Raw genomic sequence first — 25173 nt, 5'->3', positions numbered from 1 at the left:
GAGGATAAACGAGCGATTTTATCAATATAATTTTTACACGAAGATTAAAATAGGGTTAAGTATCATTTGTAAAAATTATAATGAATAATTTATCCGTTTACATTACATAAACCCGACCTCAAAACACGTGCCACAAGGCTGTGTTGCAAGTAAAAAGAAACGGAGGAAGTATATATTACGTGTATTTTGTACGGGTACACTCTAGTGTAACGAAACGGAGGGTGTAACGAGAAATTAGAGTGTTTAAAACGGATAAAATTCAATTTAGGGAGAGAGTAGAGAGCGGGAAACTGTGTATTATACACAATTAAATCCAGATGTCATCTTTCAAGTGGTGATTAAGGATGTTGTTGTTAGTTGCCAAAACTCATACCAATTTTGTTTGTCGTACAGGTTGGAAGGCTTGTAGCCTCTCACTAATTTCTCTCTCTTGATCATTCCACTCCACTCTCTGCCTCTCATTCCAACCTTAACTTCTGTGTCACTCTTCTTATGATCATCGTCTTCAACTCATCATTGATTACGCTCTTTTTGGTTTTTGTAAGTACCAATTGCTATCTTATTCTTATATTTGTTGAATGCATGCCTAATATCGAGGAATTTTAGTTCAATTTTTTCATATTATTTACTGGAATTGTTGTGAGTTACCCGGTTCATATTTGAATTTGTCTATATTAATATACCATTCTAATTAATTCCCACATGACTTTTTTTTTTTGGTTGTATGTTGGTGGATTTACTCGTTGGTAAAAGTTAATTTTATTGGACCACATATGTATTGTAAATGGAACAAACAGAAACATATGAAGATACTATGAAATAGAAGCTTTTTGGTACAAATTGTATACGGTTTTGTGGAAATTTAATTTGGTTTCACTTAGGGTATGCTTGATTTTTATGTATTGTTGTCAAAATTTCTGATTATGTTGAGTATTCATGTATCAAATATGGTTATTTGATTGGTAATTGATGGACTATTAAAATCAATCCTACAAGGATCGATTTGTATACTATATCATAAGTTTAAGCTTTTGGTTGAGTTGATCTCTTTTAAGTGGAATATTTCGCGCTAGGTATAAAGGGGTTATGTCGCATCCACATTTCAAACCCAAGGGCTCTCATGTGAAGGGGCGTGGTAGAGTATATAAATTGATCTTGGGCTTCACAGATGACCCTTTAATAATAATATTTTGTTCATTTTATATATTTTTCACCATGTAGATTGTTTTTTTTTTGGGTGTTTAGAGAGTCACAATAGCAGGTGATGAGAATCGATTTGAAGATCTTTTGAAATCGGGAGGGGAGCTCTCTACTTGAGCTAACTGTCACTCACAGGCATCATCAGGGTACACTCTAGATCGAATTATGTTTTCCACAGAAGGGTTTGGCGCTTTTTGGGTGTCTTGTACCTTGGGTTGTGTGGCTAATTAAGTGTAGAATAGTGGGGGAGCATAAGGTGTGGTAGGTATTATATCAAAATATGAGACTCTGGTAATTTCTAGTGGGTGGGGAATAAAAAGGTAACAATATGAGGCATCCATTTTAGAAGTTTGATAATCATTATGGGATGGAATGAGTATATTTGATTCTGCCCAAAAGTCTACTTAGCAAGTGTGCTGCAATTTCAAATGTATATGCTATATCATTGTTGAGCTCTTAATAAAGATGACAACTCTTGTTATACGGGTCCATATAGGTCCAATTGCGTCCAAATCAACAAGAATGAAGTATTAATGTATAACAGATAATAATCTGCCTGAGTTGGGTAAAGAATACTAACTAGATAGATTGACTAAAGCAATAACAGAATATGTTCTATCTGAACAACTGTCATGTTACTCTTTCGAGGTTTTATACATTGAAGGTTTATGTTTGGAGTCTTCTGCAGGGATCTTAATCTTATAACGAAAGATGGCATCAGCTTTCAAAGGAATGCTAATCAGAACTGTCCCTGATAGATGCTCAGATACACAATTGAAAGTGAAGCACTCAGAACAGATTGGTTATTTGCAAGACCAAAGTTTACTTGATTGTAACCATTGCAAAAGTATTCAACATGTTCGATTGCAGAAGAGCACATGCCTGCGTCCATTTTCTAGCCATATGAGGTCACAGGTTGTCATGGCTCTGGTCTCCGACCCGATTTCCACCACTAAAAAGGTAGACTATAACAGTATAACTAGTTGTTTGTGTTTTGAACAAGGCATATAGATCCCAGCAGTCACTTGCATCAGTTTCCCATTCTTCCCATGCATGATTTATAGTTCCTTTTTTATTATTGCCATTCGTGTTTGATTGAAACTTATAATCATTAATCTCATGATCTCATCTGTTTATCAGCATAAAAGTTGAATAACTAAGATGCAATATTTGTCAGTTTTATGTAATTTTCTTTATTCATACAGCGAGTATTCAATTTCGGTAAAGGAAGAAGTGAAGGCAATAAGAGCATGAAGTCCTTGGTAAGTCATTGGCTTTAGATATATGGATTTGATGAATGAATTAAAGTTTTCACTTGAAATTAATTATGTTTTCTTGTAGTCATTGGATCGTATTTGTAAGAGAAGTAAACAAGCTTGAGTGTAATTTCTTTTGCCTGCATCATAATACCATAATATTCCAGCTAACTGTCCCGGCAATAACTTTTAGCATTTTACTTAGAAGTGTATCATAGTCTGTGGTGCTGAGATATCTCCTTCGTCGATTCATTATGTGCACCTGGGAGTTAAAAGAGCATGTGTTGCAGAAATGGTTTAATATTTTACTAAACTAGAGTGTACTCGTGCTAACACACGGTATGTATGTAGCTTGTATATTTAGAAAGAAAAACAATAGGAGATGTAGAAGTTATACAAAACAGAAAAAATAAAAAAAATTAAATAAATAAAAAATAAAAAAATAATAATTAAAAAAGAACTAAAATGCATGAGATTTGAGAATTGGGCTTTTGGAGGGTTGTGGTTAAATGACTCTGCAATCCTATAAAAGATAGTCTGTGTTGCTGAGACCCTTGCCTGAATCATTATGTAGTTGGGAGGCAAAGGAGCAAATCTTGCAGAAATGGCCAGCATAGGCTTATCTGTTCCGCCTGGGTTAACCATATCTACTGAAGCATGCCAAGAGTACCAGGACCATGGAAAAAAGCTTCCCAAAAGTTTGTGGGAGGAAATCCTGGAGGGATTGAGAGTGATAGAAAATGACATGGGAGCTTCTCTGGGAGACCCTTCTAAGCCTCTTCTACTTTCAGTTCGTTCTGGTGCTGCGGTAAGAGACTACAATGTCTTATTATTGGTTTAATATATTTTGTTATTAGAAGTTGGTTTAATTGCTTTCTTTTTGCTCCCTAATAGTAATTGGCTCTATATGTCTACAGATTTCAATGCCTGGAATGATGGACACTGTCCTCAACCTTGGACTTAATGATACAGTGGTTGTAGGCCTAGCAGCAAAAAGCGGAGAACGATTTGCCTACGACTCATTTAGGCGTTTCTTGGACATGTTTGGCGGTGTAGTAAGTAATTACTTCCATGTCGTTTCACCTAATATTTCCTTAGTAAATGACTTTACCAGTCTCCCTTTTCTTTGCTTAAAAATTGTCCTGTAAAATGCATATTTTCACAATCAGAGGCATCTTAAATGATTTGCATGACTTTTGTGTGAATAGCTTTATTATTAACTTAATTTTGACTCTTTTCTCTTTTCTCTTTTAATTTTATATTTATTTTTCAAATGAGTTATTGTGTAAGCTGGTTCTCCAAATCTTGCTTCTAGTTTAGATATATGAATTCAAGCTTTGTATCAATCAATTCTCTAGCTAATGTTCAAATTTTGACTTCAAGGTCATGGGTATACCTCACTCAGCATTTGAGGAGAAGTTAGAATTGTTGAAGCAAGCAAAAGGAGTTAAGCTTGACACCGAGCTAACTGCTTCTGATCTTAAAGAGCTTATAGGGGAGTACAAGAATGTGTATCTTGAAGTAAAAGGAGAGACTTTCCCTGCTGGTACCAAATTAAATATGCTTCGTTATCCTTCTCATTTTCCAAGCCTAGATTAGTTTGGATTATTTCAGTATTTGAGTTTCCTTCTTTTGCATGTTTATTAAAAATGTAGATCCAGAGAAACAACTTCAGTTAGCTATTCAAGCAGTATTTGATTCCTGGGACAGTCCGCGGGCTATTAAGTATCGGAGCATCAACCAGATATCTGGGTTGAAAGGGACTGCAGTTAATATTCAGTCTATGGTGTTTGGCAACATGGGAAATACTTCAGGGACAGGTGTTCTTTTTACGCGAAACCCAAGCACTGGTGAAAAGAAGCTCTATGGGGAGTTTTTAGTTAATGCTCAGGTATTTCTACAAACTTGTACAAATCTTAGAGGACATTACTGTTGCTCTTTATTCACGACCATTGAAGCACTGCATACACAGGGAGAAGATGTAGTTGCTGGCATTAGAACACCTGAAGATTTGGACACCATGAAAAGCTGCATGCCTGAAGCCTATAAGGAACTTGTGGAGAACTGTGAAATTTTGGAACAACATTACAAGGATATGATGGTAATAATTGATAAGATATCATAATAGACTTTAATCAAACACTAGTTTTCTTGCTTGTGCACATTAGATCTGAAATAAGGAAGTTTTGTTAGCCAAATAATAGAATTTGTAGCAATAATCATCTGGTGGATCATTTATGTTAACACAGGATATTGAATTCACTGTTCAAGAAAATAGGCTGTGGATGTTGCAATGCAGATCTGGTAAGCGAACCGGGAAAGGTGCAGTGAAAATAGCTGTCGACATGGTGAATGAAGGAATAGTTGACACTCGAACTGTTATTAAGATGGTAGAACCTCAACATCTTGATCAACTTCTTCACCCTCAGGTATACCTTATTATCTGAAATTTACTGTCCACTTCCGTATTATAGCAATGAGTTGGTGACTACTGTTTAGCTGTAGAACATCATCATTTCCAAGAAGTTTTATAATGGAACCACACATTTACTTTAGATGACCATCCAGAAGAAAGTAGGAGCTAATTGAGATCGGGACTCCAGTAGGTGGAGAATGGATATAGACACTCATTTCTACGGCTGTATGGATTCTTTAATTTGCTATTTGCCATGCTGTACATATGCAATCATTTCTAAAAAATTATCTTTGATAGAAATGTTTTCGCAAATAACTATCTTAACAATCTTTTTCATGAACAACTATTTTACATTCATTTTAAGCTACCACTGCGTGTTAACTTTTTCCATTGAAATTAAAAACTACAAATAGGTCAATTGGTAGTCGTTAAATCAAAAGGTTTAATATTGTACTTCTTTATTAAAAAATTGTATTAGGAAGCTATGTATTATAAATTTATAATTGATTTGAATATGATAGGTAGTTCTAGATTTTATTTTTTATTTTTAAATTATGTACATATATAGCATATGATACTTAATCGATCTAGATTTCACTTGGTCATAAACTCAAAATGTTCATATGTTTATGTTTTGGAACAACTTCATAAGGGTAATTCCTGCATATTTCTTCACCTCACTTAATGTACTTTTAAAAGAATAATGTTTTATTGCCTTGAACTTTGAACTTATTCCATACTTCTTAATATAAAATGGCCGTATAGTAGTTGTACAAGAATAGGTGTCTGAGCTTACTAATTAATTCAACACCCGTAGACCCCTAGTCACTTTTATGTTATGTTACATGGACTCTACGTTTCACTTCAACGCTTCATTTTGGGCCAAAGTACTCATGTCAGACATGGGTACCTGAGTCCAAGTAACATAGCTGGCTTAGCTGCTATGTAACCCACTACCTGTATTATTTACCTTTGTAGCATGAGATATGCTATTTATGGAATTTTTTTCCTCGGTTGCATATGCATTAGTTTGAAGAGCCGTCTGCATATAAAGACAGAGTGATTGCCTGTGGACTGCCAGCATCTCCTGGAGCTGCTGTGGGGCAGATTGTATTCAGTGCTGAGGATGCTGAAGCCTGGCATGCTCAAGGGAATAGTGTCATTCTGGTATGATATATACCTTTTGTTTTTCTTGCTTTGTATATATTATTATTATTATTATTATTATTATTCCGAGAAAGTTAAACTCCAAATGAAATGTCAGAGACCAACTTCTTATGTTTTACATGTTCAAAAGTAGCCAACATGGAGAGGGAGAGTTAGTCCCAAAGAAAAAAAAACATGGAGAGGGAGAGTTAGTCCCAAAGAAAAAAAAAACATGGAGAGGGAGAGGGAGAGCATCAGCAACTCTACTTCCCTAGGGTGGGGTGTTGAAATTATTAAAAGAGATGAGAGAGGGGAAAGAATAACATGAACATAGTACATGACTGATTATATATAGAATGTGACTAACTAACTAGAGCTACAAACTAGGATCCTTATCCCATGATCTCATAATCTAATATCATGCCTAACCCACTATCTACATGATCTCCACAACTAAGACCTTAACGAAAACTTCAAACATTGATGATATCCCTTAAGGATGGAAAATGTGTCACTACAACTACATGTTTGAGGACTTGTTCTCTTCAACTTGTTTCAGATGCTTATTACTTATTCCTTAATCAGATTAGAAACATTCACATTAGAGGAGATCAGAACTTCTAATTACCATTTACTTATTGGTAAATATTGTTAATTGCATATTAAAAAAAAATACATATTTGAAAAGTTCATAATGAGACAAATCTCACAAGATCCATTTTATAATGTTTTTCTTTATAGATTATTATAAAAATGCGATTAAAGTTTAGTCAAATTATTTAATTAGATCACATCATACAAGATAATAAAAATTCAAGTCAGACCATATCAGTCCTTAATAAAACCAGATCTCATTGTTTTAGGTGATATGTTCCTAAGCTATAGGAACTACTTTGAATCAATTTTGATTCAAAGTTCATGGTGTTCATGTTCGACTTTGATCAAAAGATCATTTCTTGAACACCATGAAGAGTTTGCTCTCCTCTTCACCATTTGAAGCAAATTTTGTTTGCTCTTATAGAAATCAACTATGCCATAACTACAATTTCCTTATTCCATTCATTTGACATTTTTTTGTCAAATTTCGTAACATTTTGTGATGTATTTCATCAGTTACACAGTTTTATTGGTGCGTATTATCACTTCTGTCGCTCTTTTAATCTAACCCAACTTGCATTTTGATATTATAAGAAAAGCAGATTAAGATAGAAAATGAACTTTCATTTTCTTAGTGCTTAAAATCTGTTGGAAGCATAGTGGACACACAAATGCACTAAACAATAACTCTTATATCTCTTATAAAATGTGTGTCTTACAAAAACGCAAATACATAATGCGTTTATATAGTAATTGGGAGTTATAATTGATTGTTCACCTGTATATTTCTCTCTTTTTCTAATATAATAGCATACCCCTTAATTTAATCATTGTCATTCTTAAATTAAACCTGCAAAATCATTTGTCAAGTTAGCTAATTTTAACACTCCCCCTTAAACTTGACTTTCTCACAATGCTAATTAACTTCTGCATCCTATTAAAATCTTCAAACTTTAATGGCTTTGTAAAGATGTCAGCAATTTAATCTAAAGACTTTATGAACTTCAATTCAATTTCTTTGTGTTCGATGCACTGTCGTATAAAATGGAACCTTCTGTCAATATGTTTGCTTCAGTCATGAAAGATCGGATTTTCCGCTAAAGCAAGAGCGTATCAGTCATAATCTCAATGGGTTCCATTTGTAGTAGTTGTTTAACAATCTTCTAAGCTATATCGAATGACATGCGCATGAAGTAGTTGCAATGTATTATGATTCACATGTAGATAATGTAACAATTGGTTGTTTCTTAGAACTCCATGAAACAACATTGTTACCTAATAAAATTACGAACCCTGTCGTGGTTTTTCGATCATCTATGTCTCTAGCAAAATCACTATCTCAATATTGAAATCTTTTGAAGTAGAGTATAACAATCCATGGTCTAATGTACCTTTCAAGTATCGGGGAATTCCCGTTGCCACTTTTAGATGAGAAGTAAATGGATTCTCAATAAAATGACTTACTAGTCCAACAACAAAAATGATGTATTAGCGAGTACATGTCAAGTATCAAAAACTTCCTAGTAAACTTTTAAACAAGGTTGGATTTCGCCTTTTTCTCACTTGGATCATTCTTTGATGAGATGAAAATTCCATCATCACTTTGAATAACTTTAATTCCCAAATATTAGGGCTGGAGTCCCAAATCTGTCATCTCAAATTCGCGTGCCATTCTTTTCATAAAATCTTCAAACATTTCAATACTACTTCCGGTGAAAATTAGATCAACTACATCTGTTTAAGGTAAAAATACCCTAGACACATGGACCAATGAGAGGAGGCCACGTGTCGAGTTTAGGATAGCCCACGTGGCTTAATATCCTCTTGACACATGGCCCCCTTGGATACCTCTTTGAAATGGCGGCCTTCAAGGGCCCAAATCCCAAGAAGCGCCGTAAAACGGCGCAGCCCACTGAAATTTAGGTTAAGTGACCTATATAGGGGCACGTTCTCCAATGACTCTATAAATAGGGAGATATTTCCCAACTTTGGGGACACATTCAATCATTTATTACACCTACATTCTCTCACATCAGAGAAACATCTGAGCTTGGAATCCAAGCAGATCCCCACCTAAATTTCCGCATTCTTTACTCTTTTTCAAGTTACTAACTTGATCGTCGGAGGCGGAGCTCTAACCACCCGGAGTCTCCGTTGTTTTGCAGGTACAACTCAGCCGGATCAGACTTCATGACGTAACTCTCCCGAGGGACAAAATCACCCAAAACATTTGGCGCCGTCTGTGGGGAGAGTACCTCGAAGATGGTTCAAGAGTCTGTACCACCTCCTAACCGTCTGGGCGATGACCCGGAAGTTTTTACAGACCAGGAGATCCTCAGGTCGAAACCTATACAACCAATGATGGCTCTCTGATAACCAAGCGCATCCAGCCCAGAGACACTCTGGAGCGGGGTACCTCCCAGGCGGGTACAAATCGACCCCCTGGCAGCCGGAAGGGGAAACCCATCCGGCAGCTGGGATCAGCAACTGTCACCCGAGACGAACTCATGAGATTCATGACAAGTTTCAAGGGTGAAATTAAAGAACTGATCACTAAGAGCCGGGCTGGCCCAAGTAGGGGTCAGTCGGTCAAGAAGACTCCTCTGGAAAAGGAGAAGTCAGTCAGAGATTGGCAGCCCACTCCTCATCCAAAGGAGAAGGCAGCCGGGACCATTGATTGGTCCAAAATTCTTCTTCCTAAGAGGAATACCAACAATACCCGCCGGATCCAGCAGCCGGTGGGAAGTAAAAAATCAACTCTTGATGCCCGGGAGATCATCAACCGGAAGAGAAATCAACAGTTGTCTGAGTCGGCTTCTACGTTGAATTTTCCAGACATCTTCAACATTCTGCAGGGAATGCACTTTCCTTGCATGAGAGTCAGACAGGCGGTAATACCGTCCACTCTGGCCTTCAGATGATCGGGACTGCACCATATGTACCTTCTCAGGTCTACGGTCAGTACCCACCTTACTATATGCAGCCGGCTTTATGAACCAAAAGTGATTATTTCATGTAGTCATTGACAAAAAAATTTCATGTAGTCATTGACAAAAAATTTTCATGTAGTCATTGACAAAAATAATCAGTGGATGATAATCATCTAACATCAATAAATCAAAGTCATTATCCCAAAAATGGGGTCGGCTTTATGAACCAAAAGTGATTATTTCATGTAGTCATTGACAAAAAATTTTCTCCTCACGATATATTTAACACTTATGTGTATTATGGCTTAAATTAAAATAAGATGAACTCACATGAAACTTAATCAAATGAAGGTGATAAAAGTTCTACTTAAAGTATTAATCTTAAAATCACAATAATTTGATAGTACTAATAAATTTATTAATGTATGCCAAAATAAGTGGAAGAAAATGATCTTATATTAGAAGCATCACAACACTTTGAAACTAAAATTATAATTATTAAATAATGATTGTTAAAGATATATACAATTTTGGCGAAAATCGATGATATCGATTATTTATTTATTTTTTTATAAATTTGTCCAGAATAAGCCAACCTTTGTATGATTTGCTCAAAATAAGCGAACTTTTTAATCAACTCAAAATAAGTCGACTTTTTAAGGTGTTTTCTTTTAATTAGTCTAATGTCCTGCAACCTATTAAACAAGTCATTTTTTTATTAAAAATAATTCATTAAATTTTATTGAATGTTAAATCAAATTACAAAAAATAAAAAATAAAAAAAAATTACAAATACAAGATAATAATTCATAAATTAAGTTCCACGTGATTTAAATAACCACACGAGATCACAAGTACAAGATAATAATTTATAGATACAAAACCACATGCTTAATTATCTTAACTATTAAGAATCAAATTGATAAAATCTTAAAAATCTATTCTAGCAGTACAATCTACACCACTAATTTTTTTTTTATTAAAAAATGTAGTACTTGTACTATAGCTGTACTACACCATGTTCCATCTATTATGCTAAAGTAAACAATCTGCTTCATTCTTCGTTTGCCAAAAAAAATAATCTGCTTCTTTCTTCCTCATTGTTGAGTCAATTCATCTTCTACAACATCTAAATCTCTACTTTTAACAATGAAAATAAAATTAAATTAGATTTTAAGAGTTCATTCGATTAATTTTCGTATCATTATAATTTCAAATTTCAAGTTTCGACATGACGAATTGACGATAATAAAGCCATAAAGATATGTATTCCTTCCTGTTTTTTTTCCCAAATATTATGACTAAAAACACTACGGAGTATATCAAATTGAAAATTAAAATACTAAATTGAATTACCTGGAATTTTTCCGGAATTTGTTTTCTTCAATTTGAATCCTCCACCTTACCTACATTTTTTTAAAAAAAAAAAATTCGAATATTTTTTTGGATGGAATGCTCAAACAAATTTAGTGTATTTATGTTGATTTTTGTTGTTTGCTAATGCTAGTTTGCTTATTGCTTGTACTTTTGTAGATACGAGTTTACAAAACTCGATTATTTCATGAGCTTTATTACATGTCAAAATCTTCTTTTTCTGTTCTAAATCTTTACTTTTTTTCCTTAAGCTGGGTTCTTTCTCTGACATATTAAAATTATGAAATGGAAAAAAAAAACGTTCGATTTGAGATGTAATAGTGTTGTAACGCTGTTATCCCGTTACAGAACGGGAACGGACCGCTTTTTTGTGATTTTTAAATCGCCGTTACATAACGGGGTTTTGCGGAACGGTGTGTCTGATTCCCGTTACAAAGCACCCGTTATATAACGGAACGGCCGAGTTTTAATTCCATGCCTTCAACTACCTCGGTGTATAAACACCTTAAGTGCAATAAGACTCCTCAAATCCTCGACCTCGTCTTATAAGAATCCTCAACCTGGAATTAAAATATTGTTTCTTGTGTTTTCCTCTATTTCCTTCTAATATCAGCAAACTCCAAGCTCGTTCTACTCCATGTGTCTTTCTTGGGTATCCATCTAATCATCGGGGTTACAAATGTTATGATATGTGAAGTCCGAAAATAATCATGGCTAGGCATGTGTGGTTTGATGAGTCGGTATTCCCATTCTCTAAGATTCAAACTCCTAATTCTCATACGTATGACTTCTTAGATGCACCATCAAGTCCTCTAGAGTTATCGTTGTTGTTCTTCTTGAATATCACTCTCTTATTTGGGCGACACCACATTTGAAACATAGCCTTTCCCTAAGAGGTCTAGATTTTGATTTAGACTTTCTTCCCTTGCCTCGCCCTCTTTCATTAGTCCTTCCTTTGTTTGCAAACAATCCCTAAGCTTGTTCGTTGTATTCCACTACTAGATGACATTATAATTACTTTCAAAATTAAAAATTTTACCACTTAAGATTTTGATGTTGGCTCTGATACCTCACATCATTATGTATGGTAGGAGCATGATGAACCTTATTCAAGTTAATGCACTTTGGCTATTACAATTCAAATTCACATGTTCCTATTTCAAACCCAAATTATATAGAATTCCCCACAACCACAATGGTTACTTAACCCCTTCTACCGTAGCCATATACTCGAATCTATCATAGATAGAGCCTCTATAACTTGTAACATTGATGGAGCATCGTGTATTTAAAACGCATAACTAATAGTACATTGTCATCTATCTAAATTACCAACCTTATCCGAGTTTACAAAGTCTAAACGAGTACACACCATGGCTTACATTAAACTACCAACTACGATAGGATAAGGTACGTCATTTATATAAGCCTTATCTTTTGCTGTAGCATGAGATTATTTACTAGAGCCTAAGAGCATTCCCATTAGTGAGGAGAATTTTGCACATGAGCAAAATTCATGAGCAAAATTGCATTATTTGCTTCCCCACCAATGAGCAAATCAAAATATGCTCATGAGCATATTGAAATTTGCTCATCCTATGAGCAAAACTGATAGTGAACAGTGATAGCGTGGGGCCCACAACAAGCATTAAACGTCCTTTTTTTTTTTACTTTTCACACCCTCAAAACGACGAGTTTTGGGGTTTGGTCTGAACAACTATCCCCCAAAACGCGTCGTTTTGAAGGCAGCAAAGCAAAAAAAAAAATAACATTTATCGGCTGACAGGGCGCGTCAGTCCAGCCAATAGGAAGCTGACACGCGTCCTTGTCAGCCTGTTCCTCCAATCAAAAAATTCAACCGTTTAGCAACGGTAATTAAATCAAAACGGTAATTTGGCCGTTTTATAATTATTAAAAAAAAAAAAAAAATTCACCAACGGTTATATATTTTTTTTCTTTACAAATAGAGATCCATTTTGACATATTTTGGTATAATTTCAAAAATCACAAAAACACCCAATATTACACTTAATCACATTTCTAGTGATATTTATGTTATAATTTCTAATATAAAGTTGAGAAAGGTTATTTTTTTTTTTTTGGTTTATTATTTTTAATTACAGTTTTTAGTACTTTAATTTTTTTCAAAACGTTATTAATGATATTTTAAGTAGCAATATTTTTTTTTGTTTAAAAAATCCAAAAAACTCTTTATTATTTTCACTCCCAAGTTTAGTTAGATTCAATTTTCATTTTCTAATATTAATGTCTATTTTTTAGTATAACTACTTTTTTTCTCAACAAAAAAAAAAAAAAAAAATTATTTAATTACTTTTTGTAGCACTAGAAATTATTTAAAACGTTATTAACGTTATTCCATTTTAATTTAGGTGTGCCTCTTAAGTATATATTGTTGTTTATTATACAATATAATGGATCCAAACAACCCTAATTACAATCAACTTGCTCAACATTTTTCTGATTTAGGTGATGATTTCATTAGTAGTCCAAATTTTCAATTAATCCTAGGAAGGTTAGGCAACCCTTCTTCTCAAAATTCCGTTCATCAACCAACACCTCCTCAGATTCCCAACAATGAAAACACTTTTTTTGAGCAACAAACTCCTCCCGTTACGGAAGGGAGCAACTCTGAGTACGATCTCAGCCAAGAAGAAGTTGTTCCGGAGACACCACAGTACCCTCCACCACCTCCAAGGATTCCGACCAATCAACCACTTGCCAAAGCGAGTCGCATTTGGTCAGTTGCTGAGGATGAAGCTCTAATTGGGTTCTACCTAGAACTAAGTGATGATGCGCTTCGTGGTACGAGCCAAAAGGCATCCGAACTATGGCGAAAAGTTCATGCAGCTTACTGTAAACTACAAGCTGAGAAACCGCATATTCTCCCGCCAAGACCTTTGAAGAGTTTGGAGACACATTGGAGAAGAATGGCAGCTTATTTGCTACAGTGGACTAATTGCTATGAGGAGGCGGGCAAACTCCCTGAAAGCGGAAGTGGTTACAAAGATGCCGATCGAATTAAACACGCTTCCAAGTTGTTTTATATCTCCTCTAATCCACAACATAATTTTGCATTTCCACATGGAGTGGAAATGGTTAATAAAGATCCGAAGTGGAGGACTAAACTAAGATGGGGTCTGTCAAAGGAGGAAAGAAAGGGTTGCGGTGCCGATGATGAGGAAGATAGCAGTGGAAGTGGGAAAAGGTCTAGGGCGGAGAGTGAGAATGAAATCCGTACTGATGGATTTATGTCCAGAGGATTACCACGACCAGACGGTGTCAAAAAAAACGAAGGCTAAGCGTAAGGGCAAAGCAGTTGCTTCCGAAAGTGCAATATTGAGCATTAGTGAGCAGATAAAAGCGTGTACTGAGGTTAGAGAAAGGGAGGCGAATTTACGACAACAACGGTTGGAACTTGATAGAGAAAAGGAAAAGAGGAAGCAAAAACAAGTTGATTTAGCAGAGAAGAAGATGAATTTTGATATGCTTCAATCACTTTTAGCAAGGACAACACCGCTCACTCCAGCTGATGAGGCCCACAAGGACGAGTTACTTCAACTAGTCTACGGTAGAAATTGACTGTATTTCCTTAAGTAGTTTATTTTTAATTAGTTGTATTATTTGGTTAGATTTGTTTAATTAGTTTATCTTTTATTAGCTTATCTTTATGTTTTTCAATTTCAATTAGTTTATTTTTAAGTAGTTGTATTCCGAATTTAGATTTGTTTAATTATTTTATCTTTAATTAGTATATCTTTATTTTGTTCAATTTTTATGAGTTGTATTCATGTCCCTTGTCTTATTAGACATTGAGTAGTCATATGTATTTCATGTCAGTTGTATAAATGTATTTTGAATAGTCAAGATTCTTTTCTGTCTTACTATCTTAAGTGTCATTGAATTGTCAATCATGTTTCATCACTCATTGAATTGTCAATCATGTTTCATCAGTCATGGAATTGTCATGAATCTTTTGGACTTGTCATTGAGTTTTCATGCTTATAAATGATAGTGATACCATCTTACGCAAATATAATCCAACTCCTCAAAAATATCCAAACACCCAAGGAACCAGCAAACACAATGTTTTCCAGTAGCTCAACCTCCAGCTAGTCTGATTCTGATCAATACGTTGAATTTTATCATTTAGTTGACGAGTTTGTCACAACCCATCTACCAACTTTGTTGTATAACAACCAAACACAACCCCAACCCGTATCCAATGTTGAATGTGTTCCAGAGCGTAGAGGGGATACAGATATAAGAGATAGGGAAAAGGGGCATGTTCAATTATTTAATGATTACTTTGCAAGTAATCCAGTTTATTGCGACAAACAATTCCGGCGTAGATTTCGAATGCAACGATCTTTGTTTTGTAGGATTATGAACAAGGTGGTCGAGAGGGATCAATTCTTCCAGCAACGTAGGAATGCAACTGGAAGGCTTGGGTTATCACCGTTGCAGAAATGCACCGCTGCGATTAGAATATTGGCGTATGGTACCTGTCCAGATGCGGTGGATGAGTATCTGCGCATTGGCGAAACTACCTCCAGATTGGCTTTGCAACATTTTTGTCAAGGGGTTATTACACATTTTGAAGGCGACGAAGATTTAAGGAGAATCTTGCATCAAAATGAAATGCGAGGTTTTCCCGGTATGATAGGTAGCATTGACTGCATGCATTGGGAGTGGAAGAATTGTCCTATGGCTTGGAAAGCGCAATACGCAGGTCGTAATAAAAATGCAACCCTCATTCTAGAGGCCGTTGCAGATCAAGATTTATGGATTTGGCATGCATTCTTTGGGATCCCGGGATCTTGTAATGATCCTAATGTCCTTTACCGATCTCCGGTCTTTGATAATGTTCTTCATGGTCGGGCACCTCCAATTCATTTCACCGTGAACGACCATGAGTACAACTTGGGCTATTACTTAGCAGATGGCATTTACCCAAAATGGGCTACTTTTATTCAAGGTATAACACTTCCACAACTTCAAAAGGAAAAATTATTTGCTGATAAACAAGCTGCAGCTCGGAAGGACGTTGAACGGGCTTTTGGGGTTTTACAGGCTCGGTTTGCCGTTCTACGACAACCCTCCCTTGCGTTTAACGAAGACATATTGTGTGACATAATGAAAGCTTGTATCATTATGCACAACATGATTGTCGAAGATGAACGACACAACTATGCTCGGGCCGAAGTTTTAAGAAGGTACTATGAACAAGATCGCCCGCAAATTACAAGACCCACTACAAGTGCTACAGTTAACAATAACGAGCCTTTTGAATTCAATGTTGGCCGACCGCCAAATGTTGATTTCGACACGTACGTCCACAGAAGAATGTCACTACGTGACAGAGACACTCATGTTCAATTAAAAGCGGATTTAGTGGAACACATTTGGCAAAAATATGGCTCTATTAATGAGTAAAAAAAATAAATTTGTCGTAAGATTACAATTTAATAGAGTATTAATCGTACGTTTAAAATCTAGGTTCGTTATTGGTTTGTAGTATTAAATGTATTCGTACGCTAATTAAATTTTATGTTGTATTACATTTATAATTAATTAGCGATTAAATTTCAATATTTTGAATGAAAATTTAATAATTGTATTAAATTAAATAAAAGTATAATTGTAATTAGTACCCATAAATATTAATTTAACCAAAACATAATAAATATTAATAGGGTGATGTGTAAGAGAGAGAGATATTGGTGGGGTATGTGAAAAAGTAGGAGAAAGATTGATGAGCATTTTTTTTTTGCTCACTAGTGGAATAGATTTTGCTCACTAAAAATGCTCATGAGCAAATTTAGTTAGGAAGAGAGAGAAAGTGGGTAGAGAGAGAATGAGGAGAATTTTTTTTGCTCACTAGTGAGAATGCTCTAAATGTAAAGCCAATGGTGTCACCACTAACTTAGCACTACTCTTTTCGTCCTTTTCAAAACATTTCAATAACCCATTCAATGTAGCCTTTTTGGCTTAAAAACAATTTCCGGTTTGATGTCTCTTTTGATCTCCATACCTAATATATTCCGTGCTTAAATATTTAGTCTCGCACCGGGTTGAATTTTTACCCTATCTATCTACACCTTGCTCTTCAAAGCAATAAACACGTTATCCACATAAATAGTAGATAAATATAATCATTTCCACGAAATTTATGTATGTATACACAACAAATTATTTTTATAAACCTTTATTTTAACATTAAATAATCAAATCACTTTTACCATTGTTGAGGATATTGCTTTAATCCATAAAGTAATTTCCTCAAACGACATATCTAATTCTCTTTACCACCAACCATATTAGAAGTATATCTTCACATCAAGTTATTCTAGCTCTAGATTTCCATGAGCTAAATAATAAAACTTCACTTTCCTTAAAAAAATTAAAAAAGAAAAGAAGTTAAATTGTAATCGGTACCATATTAGAAGTATATCTTCACATCAAGTTTTTTTTTTTTTTTTTTTAACTAACTGGTACGTTAAATTGTGACTCGAAATCTAGTAGGTTTGACTTTGAACGTAGATATCCCTCAAACTACAAATGATTTTGAGGTGATTCAAGTTGGAGGTAATAGCTTGGTTCAAGAGCTTTCCAACGATAGGTCATATGCCCAATTCCGATAAGAAACGAGAAAGTTAAGGCCGTTTTACGAAGAACTGACGCTGCTGGAAATATACTGACGAAGTACTTGATAAGGCACTACTGTGCCTAAAAGAGACACGCCCATGCCTAGTCAAAATTTCAGTTTTTTGGATCCGGTTTCAGCTTAATTACTTTAGGGATAATTTCCTAAAATTATATCTTTTCTATGACGGCTATTTGAGTATACTTGGGGAACAATCTTAGGGTTTTATTAGGGTAACCTTGTGTTATAAAAAGACCCTTTAGTTGATCAATTAGATCATACCTTTTTGAGCCATTAGATTTAGGACTCCTTTGTATTATTCTGAAGCTCTCGAATCCCCTACCCGTGGATGTAGGTCTAATTTGACCGAACCACGTAAATCCTTGTGTTCTTTATTTATCTTCTTTATTGTTTTTGTCGTTCTTATTTTTCATTGATTTGTTCCGCATTTTTTTTAAAGGCGATTTGTTCCGCATTAATCAAACACAATTACACCCTTATTTCCTATCATGATAGTTTTTTTAGATGGTAGTTGCATTTTTTTTTTTTTAAAAAAAAAAAAAGGATGGTAAATTTTTTAAAAAAAATAAAAATAAAAATAAAAATAAAAGATGAGAGGGGTATTTTGGGAAAGTAAAATTTATCATCCAAAACCTCCTTTCACTTTATATATTACTATAGATATTAGTGTATGTTTTATTTTTGGATTGAAATTATTTTAGTGAAATATATTTGTTTATTTTTTTCTAAATAATTTTTAGATTGAAACAAGTGATCAATTATTATTGATGGTGACTCACCGGTTCGAAAATCCTAATGGTGACTCACCTGTTCGAAAATCCTGGATCCACCACTGGTATCATTGGTATCATATTGTCGGTGTTGTAATAAATGTGCATTTATCTACTAAACCTCTTAATGATTAAGCTTATCCTCCTTCTCATCTTGAACATGACTAGAATATGTTGTAATACATTACCCTTGACTAGAGAACGACGGTTATAGTCAGGGGCGAAGCCAGGATTTTCAAGTCCCGGGGGCCAGACTTATTAGACAACAGATTGATGGAAAAAATTAAAGTGTACTAATATTTTATTGTCACAAAAAAACATTAGTTAAATCATACTTGATGATTTTTCATAGTTATAAAATCATCAATCAAAGATTAAACACTAAAATCTACGACAATAAAAAAAATAAAAATAAAATAAAAAAAATCTAGTGCTAGAAACCCACGTTTTTTTTTTTGGACAATTAGAAATCCACGTTGAATAAGAAGTTTTAATTAAAAAACTTATGTGGGAGATGGGATTCGAACCCAACCCCCTTGGCAAAATAAAACATTACCCAACCAACATGACAAGGTGTATTTATTGTATGGGTAGCAAATCTGGGCCGGGGAGGCTGGACCTACACCAGCACCCCCCCCCCCCCCCCCCCGCCCTTCGCCCTTGGTTATAGCGAGGGATGAGTGGTGAGGGTGAGAGAACAACGATAGTAATAAAATAAGAGTGGCGGTGTGTGAGAAGATGAAGGTGAAGAGATTGCTAATGGAGAGAAATTACACTAATATTTTCCCTAAGGAGGCATGGGTAATGATTACCCTCTAATAGGGGGTAAAGATTATGAGCACAAATTTGAACCCCATTCTAGGCAAGTGATTTAGGCCCATAACATTTATCTCATGAGAATTATGGACTATCACATGCGTCTAGGCAGACCCTTGATTGGAACTATATTTAAAATATAGCAAGTCGGAGCCTCTAGAAAATATTCACTTTCCATTAGAAAAGTGATTTATATTTCATTATCAAGTTTACGTGCTGAGATCAAGTTCAACAGAATATCTGGAACATGTGTGACATCATGTAGTGTTAGGTTGCAACCTTTATTGGTTTTCAAGCATACATTTCCAATAGTTTACCTTCTTGAACTTATGTGAATGCTGATTTCCTTGTCCCGACTAACATACATATGCATTATAAAGGTGAGGACCGAAACTAGTCCAGAGGATGTAGGGGGCATGCATGCAGCTGTTGGAATCTTGACTGCAAGGGGTGGAATGACATCTCATGCTGCTGTTGTGGCTCGTGGTTGGGGAAAGTGTTGCATTTCAGGGTGTTCTGAGATCCAAGTGAATGATACTAACAAGGTAATTCCTATGTTTACTTTATATTTTAACCTTGATCATTGTTTATCTGATGTGATGTGTGAGATTTATTGCTCATTTTCCAGGTTCTTGTGGTTGGAAACAAAGCAATATCTGAAGGCGAGTGGCTTTCTCTTAATGGATCAACTGGCGAAGTGATCTTAGGGAAAGAACCACTATCACCTCCTGCTCTCAGTGGGGACCTGGAAATCTTCATGTCATGGGCTGATAACATACGACGCCTTAAGGTTATAAAGTTTCGACATACTGTTTCTCAATTCCATGCATTGCATTTTCCTCATCAAACTTAGCCATCCCAAAATCTGGTCAGAATTACCTTGGAGTTATGTGCAGATATTAATTGTGTGAGTGATACATACAAGCATTCATTAAGAAACAGTTACAAGTTAGCGTACCTCCATGTTCCCTAAACAACTATGATTGATAGTATTTTATCTATGTAGCTTTCATTATAGACTGTTTCTTTGACATTGGCTATAGCAAGGCTAAAATCATGGAAAACATCGCAAATTATTATAAATCACATTCACTGTTAGTATATGTACAGGTCATGGCAAATGCAGATACTCCAGAAGATGCATTAGCAGCAAGAAACAATGGTGCTGAAGGAATTGGACTTTGTAGGACTGAGCACATGGTAGTTTACACTTTTTCTCTTAGTAATCTATCGTTATGGGATAATTTCATGATTTGTTGGTGTTGCTTTTATTTTTATCAGTAGTTATCACAAAGAAGGGCTATTTCAATTTTGAAATAACATTATAATGCCCTTGATGCTAAATTTTGTATATACTTGTAGTTTCGTAGTGGAAATGTGATTGCAAATATTTCAAATCTTGTTAGACTCAACTTTGACAGGAGTCATGCAGGAGTTGCCTTTAATTACATTTCAATAATGGCTAAATCGTGTGTTGTCTGTCCTATTCAAGTAAGAAGTGATTTTAATAATATTTAGAAGGCTTCACTGCCTTTGTTCTGGTCTGGTTCTTACAAGTCATTTAGTCATGAGATTCTTTTTTGTTAAAAACTTATATCATAATGTGCCAGATAACTCAAGGAAACATAATTAATGTATGCATTGTCTTAGTTCTTTGCTTCAGATGACAGGATAAAGACTGTGAGGAAGATGATAATGGCAATAACTCCTGAGCAGAGGAAAGTAGCTCTGGATCAGCTATTACCTTATCAGAGATCGGACTTTGAGGGGATTTTTCGAGCCATGGATGGCAAGAAAATTTTATATTTTGATGTTTATTTTGGTTAAGTTACCTTGTAAATAGGCGCTTTATTGTTATTATTATTTTGTTAATTTCAGGGCTTCCAGTTACAATAAGGTTGCTAGACCCTCCACTTCATGAATTTCTTCCAGAAGGTGACTTGGAACAAATTGTGAATGAACTGGCATCGGAAACTGGGATGGCAGAAGATGAAGTCTTCTCTAGAATAGAAAAGTTATCAGAAGTCAATCCCATGTTGGGTTTTAGGGGCTGCAGGTAATGAATAAGGTGTTCGCATATATATCTATTTATAAGTTATCAGAAGATATATATAATCTGAAATGTAGCCTTTCTTCAAAAGACGTTTGTTATAATATTAATTATTAAGCAAACACGACCAACTTAATACTTGTAGGAGGGGAAGGGGGGAGGGGGGTCAGATGTACGCAGTCTTACAAAGAGGTCAATTCTTATAAATCCTTAATCAACAGAACTAACCTCTAATACTATACTAAAATTAAGAAATGAAAGAAATCTTATGAAGCCAATGTACTTTAAATCCCTTGTGATACTCATGTCAGAGAATAATGGATACTCTACTTCATATATGGACACATAATGATTAAGCACATAAGCAGAATATCTAAACATTTCATTATGTGCACAATGACAGTGACCATTGGGTCATTAGGTTATTATTAATTTTTTTTAGAACTTGATGTGTCCTTACAGGTTGGGAATATCATACCCTGAACTAACTGAAATGCAAGCACGTGCAATATTCCAAGCTGCAGTTTCAATGAGCAACCAGGGTATTGCAGTTCTTCCTGAGATTATGGTTCCTCTTGTCGGAACACCACAGGCATGGACCCTTTTCTTTTTGCCAACATTTATTTTCTTTTCTCTTTTGGACTTGTTACCTTTGTTAGAACACTGGATTTATTTTCTGAAAGGCAGGATTAGTAGGCATAACACTTGTTGGGGATATTGTATTACTTTTTTGACTTCTTTTCTAAAATTTATTTTGATCCCCTTTGATTGTTGATTTGTAGGCTTTTTGTTTATATTATGTTCCCTAAATTATTGCATATCTGAGTGACAGGAGTTGGGGCATCAAGTGAGTTTGATACGAGAAGTAGCGACAAAGGTATTTTCTGAGATGGGTTCTTCCTTAAAATACAAGGTGGGAACAATGATTGAGATCCCAAGGGCAGCTTTAATTGCAGACGAGGTACAATAAAATTACTTTCTTCCTCTTAAAGATTCATATAATAGCTTTAGTATATACTCAGGTGGTTTCCAACATACAGCTCTAGCAGAGTGAAACTTACTACTAAAGCTAGGTTTATTGATAAACATCTATATAGTATAGTTACAGTTCATTGGAATTGTTTTATTTTTGTGCATTTTTGAGGTACTACACTTACCTAAAATATTGAAGTACAATATTTTATATTTTATTTTGTAGATTGCAAAGGAAGCAGAATTCTTCTCTTTTGGAACAAATGATCTCACACAGATGACATTCGGGTATAGCAGAGATGATGTTGGGAAGTTCCTTCCTGTATACTTGTCAAAAGGCATACTGCAAACTGACCCCTTTGTGGTAAGTCAGTCTGACTCAATACTCACATCCCATCAGAATTGGCAATCAATTAACTAGTCTTTACACAATGCTGCTCAATTTGAATTTAGGTTCTCGACCAAAAAGGTGTGGGCCAACTCATCAAACTTGCAACCGAGAAAGGTCGTGCTGCTAGGCCTAGCTTGAAGGTAAATTACAACATGGAAATCAATATGCCTTAATCACCAATCCATTTCAGAAATTGTTTAAACTTGAAGGTTTGTTCAAATTCAATTTATAGTCATTTTTGTAGGTGAGGTGCTAATTCAAAATAATTTACTAACCCCATTTATTTTTTAACCTAACACTTTTCCATTAGCGCTATGCACATAGTAGCATAGTCCACTTTGACCAATGTTGGTAATTTATATGTAAAAATCACATAGACAAGTTAGATCTTGTTGAATTTGTCTCGATATATATATTTAATTACAAATAACTATATATATTTAATTACAAATAACCTGGGCCGGCCCTGAGGAGTAGGCCTCAAGTGCGACCACCTAGGGCCCACACTAGAAAGGGGCCCAATTTAAAAAAAAACGTATAATTTAACTCTGTACTTCTTACTCATTTAAAAAAAAATAAAAAATAAAAAATAAAATTAATAATAATAATACTAATAATAATAATAATAATTTTAAAAAAGATAATTATTGCATTTATTTAGCAATTAACATTAGCCGTCAATTAGGTGGAGATTACAATGCAATATAACCCTTCACTTCTTCTAATCTTGCGGTTTCTATGATTATCTACTCCAAAATAATAATCTTTTCAATTACACCGTTTCATATTTATTCAATTTCCAAAATTAAAGCTTTTTAATTTTGGCTAATTAATATTATGGAAACGATTAAGAATTGTTAATTGAGACGAATATGTTAGAAAACATCGGTGTTGATTTAATTATAAATAATTTTGCATCAAAAAATATGAAAAGAAATCGCTTTTTATGATTTTTCAGGAGGGAAAATTTTATTTTTAATATTATGCAAAGTTATTATTGTGTATTGAGAATTAATATTTAAATAATATAAGTTATTTTTAGTGTCATTTATTTAAATCTATTGCGTTTAAAAAAAATTGTTTAAACAAGAGGCCCTTTTCTTACATTATGCCTAGCGCCCATAAATTTTTAGGAATTGGGCTGCAAACAACAATCAAGTCAGTGTTTTTAATCCTAGAGTGATCATTTGTCTCGTGATGTGATGGTATTCATCTCTAAATAGCATTAAAGATTGATCACAAAAAAGAAATAAAATAAAATAAAATAAAAAAACAAAAGGCAACTCGTGGGCATTTCGGATCTGGTTGATCCTACTTAGCTCATGTTCCTGTTTCTGTAAATGAGCTGAGATTGAACTCAATATATGTCATATTTGAGCAATAAAGTAGCTGAAAACAGTTATTGAGCTCTTGTGAAAAATTTTAATTTTAATTTTGATGAAATTGCTCTATCATTTATCCCGAGGCCTAAACTTGTGTATACAAAGATAAGGAGATTCTTTGCACAGCTTTCCTGGGTTAAACACTGGCATGGAGTTGAGCACATTGAGCTGAGCTTGAACTTGAACTCAAATTTTCATTTAATCAGCACAATCCAGCCTATCAAGTTCAAGACGAGTTGTGCCTAAGTTTGAACTTGTTGAAATTATGCTAAGTTGAGTCAAGTTAGAATTCAATTCTGCTTGTGACCAGCCGTACTTTCATTGCTTTCAAACCTGTGATAAACTATATCAGGACCAACCTACCATTTGTACTTTTCCATCTACTAAAACACACTAAAAAGTACTTCGTATGCTTTTAATACACTCATAGGTGGGTATATGTGGAGAGCATGGGGGAGAGCCTTCATCTGTTGCATTTTTCGCCGAAGCTGGACTTGATTATGTTTCATGCTCGCCATTCAGGTTTACCATGCTTATTCTTGTGCTTATACATTCTTGCCTAAGCATTTAATTTATTTTTATTTTAATTTGAGCAGTCATATGAATATGGTTTTAATTCTGTTGGCAGAGTTCCCATTGCTAGACTAGCTGCTGCTCAAGTTGCTGTTTGAAGTACACAAAGATGGTACATAAATACTACACCAAATATAAATTGTAAATAATTGTATTGTACATCATAGTTTACAGGTTTCACCACCATCCAATAAGAAGAGAGAAGCATCAGTCTTATTTAAATGTGTAATATATGATGCAAAACGAGCGCTACTGTCAATTATGTATGACGTACAGTTCGCAGCTTGTGATCCTTTTTTTTCTAGTAGCTATTTTCGGATCTTTATGCTAAATAAGAGTTTCATTGATGAACCCTATTGTTATGGACAAAATTCAAGGTAAACTTCAATCAATAAAATAATATCTTCATTTCACATCATTAAGCCTTTTCTTTTTGTATTGGCTTCGGGTAAGCTTTTTTTAACCGGGATCTTTGGCTCATGATGATGATGATGATGATGATTACTTGTTTCCTAAAGGATTAATTTGAAGCTTCACGTGTTCAAGTCAATTCTAAAATTCTTAAAACAAATCATGGCTCTGACCATCAAATAGCTTAAAATGTTTCAAGAGTCA

At 34.7% G+C, this 25173-nt stretch overlaps 1 protein-coding gene across 3 annotated transcripts; it reads left to right on the top strand.

The window, feature by feature from the left end:
- Positions 1-383: 383 nt before the first annotated feature.
- Positions 384-24976, top strand: LOC145638989 (pyruvate, phosphate dikinase, chloroplastic-like). 3 transcript variants are annotated; one of them, XM_081690077.1, is made up of 21 exons: positions 384-540; positions 1889-2160; positions 2406-2462; positions 3031-3264; positions 3374-3511; positions 3840-4002; positions 4112-4347; positions 4429-4557; positions 4706-4885; positions 5902-6039; positions 19571-19735; positions 19819-19980; positions 20301-20390; positions 20841-20979; positions 21069-21246; positions 21703-21832; positions 22073-22201; positions 22439-22576; positions 22666-22743; positions 24416-24507; positions 24614-24976. In XM_081690077.1, the coding sequence occupies exons 2-21, from the start codon at positions 1912-1914 to the stop codon at positions 24654-24656; spliced, it is 2868 nt and encodes a 955-aa protein (XP_081546203.1). In that variant the 5' UTR covers positions 384-540; positions 1889-1911; the 3' UTR covers positions 24657-24976. The 3 variants fall into 3 exon arrangements, with proteins under 3 accessions (XP_081546203.1, XP_081546204.1, XP_081546205.1); XM_081690078.1 differs by having other exon boundaries at positions 395-540; positions 1879-2160; XM_081690079.1 differs by lacking the exon at positions 384-540 and adding an exon at positions 1329-1346.
- The last annotated feature ends 197 nt before the right edge of the window (positions 24977-25173 follow it).

The sequence above is a fragment of the Chenopodium album genome, chromosome 7 (assembly GCF_948465745.1).
Source record: "Chenopodium album chromosome 7, dcCheAlbu1.1, whole genome shotgun sequence".
NCBI lineage: Eukaryota > Viridiplantae > Streptophyta > Magnoliopsida > Caryophyllales > Amaranthaceae > Chenopodium > Chenopodium album.
This window is presented reverse-complemented; position numbering and strand designations above follow the sequence as displayed.